The following is a 9,596-nucleotide window of genomic DNA, read 5'->3' as shown; positions in this document are numbered from 1 at the left end:
TCCTGTTTTTCCACAGCTGAGTCTGTTCTCTGGGGTGTTCTGATCTAGTCCTGTCCTGGCCTGAGAGGGCAGACATAAAACGCTCTGGCAGGAACGTGTGTGTGTGTGTGTGTGTGTGTGTCTGTGTGTGTGTGTGTGTGTGTGTGTGTGTGTGTGTGTGTGTGTGTGTGTGTGTGTGTGTGTGTGTGTGTGTGTGTGTGTGTGTGTGTGTGTGTGTGTGTGTGTGTGTGTGTGTGTGTGTGTGTGTGTGTGTGTGTGTGTGTGTGTGTGTGTGTGTGTGTGTAAATCTGTGTAAATGTCACTTATTTTGACACGGATTAGATCAATAATATAAATGGTTAAGTTATGCAAGATGTTATCAACAAGACGTCTCCATGGTTGTTTTGGTAGGAACGTGCTGAACTAAACTAAACTGTGCTGGCCAACAGTGAAGTACGGTGGCTGCTGAGGGTCATACAGAACCACAGAGCTTCTCTTTCAAATGGCACTCTATGCATTATACAGGGCTCTGGTCTAAAGTAGTGGACTATATAGGGAATAGGGCTCTGGTCTAATGTAGTGCACTATATAGGGAATAGGGCTCTGGTCTGAAGTAGTGCACTATTATAGGGAATAGGCCTCTGGTCTAAAGTAGTGCACTATATAGGGAATAGGGCTCTGGTCTAAAGTAGTGCACTATATAGGGAATAGGGCTCTGGTCTAAAGTAGTGCACTATATAGGGAATAGGGTTCTGGTCTAAAGTAGTGCACTAGATAGGGAATAGGGCTCCGTTTGGGCCTCAGTAGCAGTAGAGAACAGGGACACACGGTGTGTACTTACACACTTTCTCACATGAATTTGAAAACGGTGGGTAAATACCTCCAGCCAATGTGAACCTACACCAATCCTATGCTTTAAATGATTGACGGGGGTGCTAGTGCACACTTCTAGAAAAGGGAGGAGAATCGGAGCACAGCCAGGGAGTTGTTGAGCGAGGGTAGCGTTTGGTTGGCGGTCGTACACATGGACACAGCTAGCAGGCCTGCTAGTTTTCCTTTAGCAGTAGTTCTCGTCAACCGTGATGTTTGTGGTCAACGAAGAGATTTCCTTGAGGTCCTGAACACAGTGGGGAACGTGGTCCATCCCGTGTGGTCAAAATATGGTCACAGAGAAAGAAACAGTAAAATATTTCATATTTTAGACTATCGAGCCTTCTGTACCTGCAGTCAACCAATCAATCAATCAACCAACCAATCAATCAACCAACCAATCAATCAACCAATCAATCAATCAATCCATAGGATCTGGACCTGCAGTGCATTAACGGTCCCCTCCAGTAGGTGTGTTGTCTCTTTCTACACCAGAACACTTTAGCAATCTATCTATCAATCAACCAATCAATCCATAGGCCGGGGATGGTCTTCCCCCGTTGGTCAGAAGTTGCTTTCGGCGCCCTCCTCTGGGCGTGTATAACTCTGCGCCCTCTCCACCAGACAAACGTCCTCCATCAGAGTGCTGCAGTTGTTAGTGCCACCGTGTGGTGTGGAGGGACACTGCAGGCAGGATGGAGTCTTTGCTTTATCCGTCCTGTTGTGGCAGGACCCCACCAATCTACTGCTCTCATTGGGGGTGATGGAGGTTGAGGCAGGGATAGGATCTGGGTCGTAGTCGGGGTTGGGGGTTAACTGTGAGTCTTTAGGGTCGCTGCCGTTGTCTTGGACACCGGCCAGGTTGCCGGTGACGATGCTGCCGCTCTTGACGTGAGGCGTGTGGCTGTATGTATGACGGTACTCTTCCTCGATGTCTTTACCCAGCTTCCATCTCTTCCACTTTTTCAACATCTCAGACTGGACCTGGAGAGAGACAAACAGATGGAGGGAGAGAGAAGGAGAGAGGAGGGAGGAAAAAAGGGAGAGAGAGAGAGACAGAGAGAGAGAGCGGAGCAGATGAAGACAGATAATGATAAGATTCTATAAGAGGCGGGAGACAAGAGAGAGAGGGGGAGAGGGAGAGAGGGGTGAGAGGGAAAAGGGGATTCAGACTCACCTCTTTGTTGACGAAACAATACAAGATGGCCACCAGTAGGCCCTGTAGAGAGGGAGAGGTTAAGAACACCTTATCACCATGGTAACACACCGTAACACCACATTAGTTTAGTTTATTAGGATCCCCATTAGCTACCGCACATGTCTCAGCTACTCTTCCTGGGGTCCACATAAAAGACAAATACATGACAAAGTAGAGAACAGTAATAGAAGTGGGAGAAAAAGTATCCAATTGTCATACTTGAGTAAAAGTAAAGATGACTTAATAGAAAATGACTCAAGTAAAAGTGAAAGTCACCCAGAAAAATCCTACTTGAGTAAAAGTAAAAAAACATATTTGTTTTTAAATACACTTAAGTATCAAAAGCAAATGTAATTGCTAAAATATACTTACGTATCAAAAGTAAAAGTATAAATCATTTCAAATTCCTTATATTTAGCAAACCAAATGGCACAATTTTCTTTTTTTTTTTTTGATTTACGAACAGCCAGGGTCACGCTCCAACATTCAGACATAATTTATAAACAAAGCATTTGTGTTTAGTGAGTTCACCAGATCAGAGGCAGTAGGGATAACCAGAGATGTTCTCTTGATAAGTGTGTTTAGTGAGTCCACCAGATCAGAGGCAGTAGGGATACGTGTGTTTAGTGAGTTCACCAGATCAGAGGCAGTAGGGATGACCAGGGATGTTCTCTTGATAAGTGTGTGAATTTGACCTTTTTCCTGTCAGAATGTAATGAGTACTTTTGTGTGCCAGCGGAAATGTATGAAGTAAAAGTAAAAGTAGTCAAAAAATATGAATAGTAAAGTAAAGATACAAAAAAACCTACTTAAGTAGTACTTTAAAGAATTTTTACTTTAGTACTTTACACCAGTAATTAATAGACAAGAACAAGATAAGATGTTACATGAAATACTATTATTTATTTACTTTTTATATATTTTGGAAAGACACCAAGAGACAACAAAAATAATATTTACACACTATTCATATGTACATGTTCACGTTCACATTACAGTCTTATTACTACCTTATTTCACCTATATGACAGCAATACACCTTATCGCCATGGTGACACAACATAACACCACATTACAGTCTTAATAATGTAATGTCCTGTGGGCCCTGGCCAAAAATAGTGCACTATATAAGGAATAGGGCCCTGGCCAAAAATAGTGCACTATATAAGGAATAGGGCCCTGGCCAAAAATAGTGCACTATATAGGGAATAGGGTGCCATTTGGGACACATCCGATGATGCCCATACAGGAAGTGATGTAAGTTTGATCTCCTGACCTGGAAGGAGTTGAAGAGGAGGTCATAGAAGAGGCGGATGAGACGCATCTTGGAACCTTTGGGGACGGACTCATCGATGACTAAGGTGAAGAGGATGGCGTGAATACCCAGCAGAGGGATGAGGGTCAGAGTGGATTTAGCCAGCCTGAGAGAGAGAGAGAGAGAGAGAGAGAGAAGGGGGGAGAGAGAGAAGGGGGAGAAGGTGAGAGAGTATGAGGGAGAGAGAGAAGGAGGAGAAGGTGAGAGAGCGAGGGAGAGAGAAAGAGAAAGGGGGAGGGCGACAGAATGAAAAGGGGGAGGAGAAGGAGAGAGATGGAGAGGGAGAGAGATTGAGAGTTATCAAATTGAAAGAAGGAGGCAGAAGGGGAAAGAGAAAAAGTTGGGGTCGTAAAAGGAGGATGTTACAGAGACCAACCACACAATAGACACACAACGTTATAACCTGTTAATATATCAAGTACATGATTTTAGAAGGGAACATGGGATGGAGGGATTTGTAGTCCTCAACCACCTGAACTTGTAATCTGTGTATCTCATCTGATGGGCCTTGAGCTTCGACATCAGGATCTTTATAATCCGGATGAAGATAAAGAAATTCATCTGAGAAAGAGAACGAGAAAAAGACAAAAGGAGAAAGAAATTAAGCCCACCCTAAATAGCCTCTGTCTGTCTGTCTGTCTGTCTGTCTGTCTGTCTGTCTGTCTGTCTGTCTGTCTGTCTGTCTGTCTGTCTGTCTGTCTGTCTGTCTGTCTGTCTGTCTGTCTGTCTGTCTGTCTGTCTGTCTGTCTGTCTGTCTGTCTGTCTGTCTGTCTCTGTGTGTGTGTGTGTGTGTGTGTGTGTGTGTGTGTGTGTGTGTGTGTGTGTGTGTGTGTGTGTGTGTGTGTGAGTGATATAGGCAGGGTCTCCCAGAACTATAACTTCTTCTACTAACATACATGGTCACTGTAAAAATGATTCAGGCACTAAGTAAATATTACCCCTCGACATCTATGATTTTAACATGAAAATGCAGGTTTATGGTTTTACGTCAATATTTGACTACCTTAACTTCCTTTTAATGTGTTCAAAAACATGACATTGTAAATGTAAATTCAATGTAATATACTGGGTCTAATTTAGTCAATTTTCACTCTAAACATAATAATTGGTTTTGCAACAACTTGCCAAATGGCTCTGTTTTTAGAGGACTGTGGGTAATTCAGCATTTTTAGACCTCGTGATACAGATGTGCTATGAGGTGTAATGGTTCCTTCATGCAGGAGGATAATTACTCAGTTAGATGTGCTATGAGGTGTAATGGTTCCTTCATGCAGGAGGATTTTTACTCAGTTAATTGTGCTATGAGGTGTAATGGTTCCTTCATGCAGGAGGATAATTACTCAGTTAGATGTGCTATGAGGTGTAATGGTTCCTTCATGCAGGAGGATAATTACTCAGTTAGTTGTGCTATGAGGTGTAATGGTTCCTTCATGCAGGAGGATAATTACTCAGTTAGATGTGCTATGAGGTGTAATGGTTCCTTCATGCAGGATGATATTTACTCAGTTAGATGTGTTATGAGGTGTAATGGTTCCTTCATGCAGCAGGATAATTACTCAGTTAGATGTGCTATGAGGTGTAATGGTTCCTTCATGCAGGAGGATATTTACTCAGTTAGTTGTGCTATGAGGTGTAATGCTTCCTTCATGCAGGAGGATAATTACTCAGTTAGTTGTGCTATGAGGTGTAATGGTTCCTTCATGCAGGAGGATATTTACTCAGTTAGTTGTGCTATGAGGTGTAATGCTTCCTTCATGCAGGAGGATAATTACTCAGTTAGATGTGCTATGAGGTGTAATGGTTCCTTCATGCAGGAGGATATTTACTCAGTTAGTTGTGCTATGAGGTGTAATGGTTCCTTCATGCAGGAGGAAAATTACTCAGTTAGATGTGCTATGAGGTGTAATGGTTCCTTCATGCAGGATGATATTTACTCAGTTAGATGTGCTATGAGGTGTAATGGTTCCTTCATTCAGGAGGATATTTACTCAGTTAGATGTGCTATGAGGTGTAATGGTTCCTTCATGCAGGAGGATATTTACTCAGTTAGTTGTGCTATGAGGTGTAATGCTTCCTTCATGCAGGAGGATAATTACTCAGTTAGTTGTGCTATGAGGTGTAATGGTTCCTTCATGCAGGAGGATATTTACTCAGTTAGTTGTGCTATGAGGTGTAATGCTTCCTTCATGCAGGAGGATATTTACTCAGTTAGTTGTGCTATGAGGTGTAATGCTTCTTTCATGCAGGAGGATAATTACTCAGTTAGATGTGCTATGAGGTGTAATGGTTCCTTCATGCAGGATGATATTTACTCAGTTAGATGTGCTATGAGGTGTAATGCTTCCTTCATGCAGGAGGATAATTACTCAGTTAGTTGTGCTATGAGGTGTAATGGTTCCTTCATGCAGGAGGAACAAGCAGCATCTTACAGTGTTTGCAGTCCTACCTCCAATGACTGCTAGTGGAATGAGTACTGCGTTTATCAATACCTGCTAAAGTGGGTTAAAATGCAAATAATTCAAGATGTAAAATAACCTTTTAAACATTAAGACTTATACTTAAGACTTGGAATTTATAAAATGTATAATCTTTAAAATAAAAATTAAGATTTAGGATTTATGCGATATTCTAGTTACTGAACTTAATATATCAGTGTTTGTGCATCATAGTACCTCATGTTGAAATACTCTGGAAGCTGATGCAGATAGTTAAGTCATTTTAATACATCAGAATACCTCATGTTGAAATACTCTAGAGATCAACGGATAGAGTGGAAGAGTGAGAGAAGGGGGGTAGAGAGAGGGGGGGAGAGAGAGAGCAAGAGAGAGAGAAAAAGAGAGAGAGAGAGGGGGGAAGAGAGAGAGAGGAAGAGAGAGAGGGGGAAGAAGAGAGAGAGAGAGAAAGAGAGAGAGAGAGGGGGAGAGAAGAGGGAAGAGAGAGAGAGGGGGTGAAGATAGAGAGAGAGAGTGAGAGAGAGAGAAAGAGGGGGGGAAGAGAGAGAGAGAGAAAGAGAGAGAGAGAGAGAGAGAGAGAGAGAGAGAGAGAGAGAGAGAGAGAGAGAGGGGGGGAGAGAAAGGGAGAGGGGGGGAGAGAGAGAGGGGGAGAGAAGAGAGCGAGAGGGGGAGAGAGAGGGGGGGAGAGAGAGAGAGCGAGTGAGAGAGAGAGAGAAAACTCACCAGGTAAGCTAACAGGATGGGAGAACGTATAATCCACCAGTAACCCATGTTGATGTTCCTCTCCCAGCACCTAAACAACATCATCATCATCCACATCATCACTACCACCATCATCATCCTCCTTTTTATCATCAACACCACCATCATCACCATCATGGGAACAGTCTAAGGAGAGAGAGAGGGAACAGTCTAAGGAGAGAGGGAACAGTCTAAGGAGAGAGAGAACAGTCTAAGGAGAGAGAGAGGGAACAGTCTAAGGAAAGAGAGGGAACCGTCTATGGAGAGAGTGAACAGTCTAAGGAGTGAGGGAACAGTCTTACGGAGAGAGGGAACAGTCTAAGGAGAGAGAGAGGGAACAGTCTAAGGAGAGAGAGGGAATAGTCTAAGGAGAGAGAGGGAATAGTCTAAGGAGAGAGAGGGAACAGTCTAAGGAGAGAGAGAGGGAACAGTCTAAGGAGAGAGGGAACCGTCTAAGGAGAGAGGGAACAGTCTAAGGAGAGAGGGAACAGTCAAATGAGAGAGAGAGAACAGTCTGGGGAGAGAGGGAACAGTCTAAGGAGAGAGGGAACAGTCTAAGGAGAGAGAGAACAGTCTAAGGAGAGAGAGAGGGAACAGTCTAAAGAGAGAGAGAGAGGGAACAGTCTAAGGAGAGAGGGAACAGTCTAAGGAGAGAGAGAGGGAACAGTCTAAGGAGAGAGAGAGGGAACAGTCTAAGGAGAGAGAGGGAATAGTCTAAGGAGAGAGAGGGAACAGTCTAAGGAGAGAGAGGGAACAGTCTAAGGAGAGAGGGAACAGTCTAAGGAGAGAGGGAATAGTCTAAGGAGAGAGAGAGGGAACAGTCTAAGGAGAGAGAGAGGGAACAGTCTAAGGAGAGAGAGAGAGAACAGTCTAAGGAGAGAGAGGGAACAGTCTAAGGAGAGAGAGAGGGAACAGTCTAAGGAGAGAGGGAACAGTCTAAGGAGAGAGAGAGGGAACAGTCTAAGGAGAGAGGGAATAGTCTAAGGAGAGAGGGAACAGTCAAATGAGAGAGAGAACAGTCTGGGGAGAGAGGGAACAGTCTAAGGAGAGAGAGAGGGAACAGTCTAAGGAGAGAGGGAACAGTCTAAGGAGAGAGGGAACAGTCTGGGGAGAGAGGGAACAGTCTAAGGAGAGAGAGAGGGAACAGTCTAAGGAGAGAGAGGGAACAGTCTAAGGAGAGAGGGAACAGTCTAAGGAGAGAGAGAACAGTCTAAGGAGTGAGAGAGGGAACAGTCTAAGGAGAGAGAGGGAATAGTCTAAGGAGAGAGAGGGAACAGTCTATGGAGAGAGAGGGAACAGTCAAAGGAGAGAGGGAGCAGTCTAAGGAGAGAGAGGGAACAGTCTAAGGAGAGAGGGAACAGTCTAAGGAGAGAGGGAACAGTCTAAGGAGAGAGAGAGGGAACAGTCTAAGGAGAGAGGGAACAGTCTAAGGAGAGAGAGGGAACAGTCTAAGGAGAGAGAGAGGGAACAGTCTAAGGAGAGAGAGAGGGAACAGTCTAAGGAGAGAGAGGGAACAGTCTAAGGAGAGAGAGGGAACAGTCTAAGGAGAGAGAGAGGGAACAGTCTAAGGAGAGAGAGAACAGTCTAAGGAGAGAGAGGGAACAATCTAAGGAGAGAGAGGGAACAGTCTAAGGAGAGAGAGGGAACAGTCTCAAGGAGAGCCATGGTACAGTCAATAACACACAAAAAAAAAGTCCATATACAGTGTGTTCAAATGGCGTGAGGAGGTAAGGCAATAAATAGGCCATAGTAGCAAAGTAATTAGAATTTAGCAGATTAACACTGGAGTGATAGATGAGCAGATGATGGTGTGTACGTAGTGATACTGGTGTGCAAAGGAGCAGCAAAGTAAATAAAACAATATGGGGATGAGGTAGGTAGATTGAGTGGGCTATTTACAGGTGGACTATGTACAGCTGCAGCAATCGGTTAGCTGCTCAGATAGCTGATGTTTAAAGTTAGTGAGGGAAATGTAAGTCTCCAGCTTCAGCGATTTTTCTAATTCGTTCCAGTCACTGGCAGCAGAGAACTGGAAGGAAAGGCGGCCAAAGGAGGTGCTGGCTTTGGGGATGACCAGTGAGATATACCTGCTGGAGCGCGTGCTACGGGTGGGTGTTGTTATCGTGAGCAGTGAGCTGAGATTTACCTCACAGATTTTAACTGATAATATTTGGGCAATTCCACAGTAACCGAATGACACTGAGAATCAGATTTTTCACTTTAAAATGTATACTAAACAAAAAGCATTGATTTCATACAACTCTATGCACAAGGACTACAAGGACTACTACAAAAACACATATACAGGAGGAACTGTGCAGATGTTTTTCCAGTAAATGTTTACATTTTGTATTTACTATATACATTTGTTCAAAGTAGAGACTTGTATGGTTTACTAAGAAAAAGATGTGTCTCAGCATCATTCCATTACCATGGAAACGACACATTTAATAAATAATATTTTATTCACTCACTCTTCATTCTCGTACAGGTATTTGACTATCACCCACGGCAACACGAATATCAGAGGAGCACCTGATGAGAAGGAGAAAAAAGAGAGGGAGGATCACCACTCACATACATCTAAACACGCACGCACGCACGCACGCACGCACGCACGCACACACACACACACACACACACACACACACACACACACACACACACACACACACACACACACACACACACACACACACACACCCCCCCCCTCCTCACCCCAGCCGATAAACAGGTAGATGCAGAAGTAGTTTCTCTCAGTGAACACGGTGATGACCAGGAGGCTGTGCAGGTAGATGCCTTCCACCAGCAGCCAATAGTTGTTGGCGATGACGCTGTACTGCATCATCACCATGGCGATACGGCACCCGGCAACCGTCTACGAGAGAGACAGGAAGAAGTCCATATATAAAGACGTTGCTATGCAGAGACACACACACACATTTGGGTAACACACACACACACACACACACACACACACACACACACACACACACACACACACACACACACACCTGGATAACACACACACACACGCTGG

The 9,596-nt window shown here is 44.1% G+C and overlaps 1 protein-coding gene across 1 annotated transcript in view; it reads right to left on the bottom strand.

Moving 5' to 3' along the window:
• Positions 1–669: 669 nt before the first annotated feature.
• The window catches only part of LOC120035741 (glucagon receptor-like), a gene marked incomplete at its 5' end in the record, with an annotated part of 11,017 nt that continues 2,090 nt past the window's right edge, over positions 670–9,596 (bottom strand). The window contains 7 exons of the mRNA XM_038982301.1: positions 670–1,833; positions 2,027–2,068; positions 3,324–3,468; positions 3,835–3,923; positions 6,539–6,608; positions 9,031–9,091; positions 9,275–9,434. Coding sequence (XP_038838229.1) covers positions 1,414–1,833; positions 2,027–2,068; positions 3,324–3,468; positions 3,835–3,923; positions 6,539–6,608; positions 9,031–9,091; positions 9,275–9,434 — 987 coding nt within the window. The remainder of the gene's footprint in view (positions 1,834–2,026; positions 2,069–3,323; positions 3,469–3,834; positions 3,924–6,538; positions 6,609–9,030; positions 9,092–9,274; positions 9,435–9,596) is intronic.

This window comes from Salvelinus namaycush, unplaced genomic scaffold (genome assembly GCF_016432855.1).
Source record: "Salvelinus namaycush isolate Seneca unplaced genomic scaffold, SaNama_1.0 Scaffold1103, whole genome shotgun sequence".
NCBI classification, from domain to species: Eukaryota; Metazoa; Chordata; class Actinopteri; order Salmoniformes; family Salmonidae; genus Salvelinus; species Salvelinus namaycush.
The sequence above is the reverse complement of the archived record's forward strand: the minus strand, read 5'-3'. Positions and strand labels throughout refer to the sequence as shown.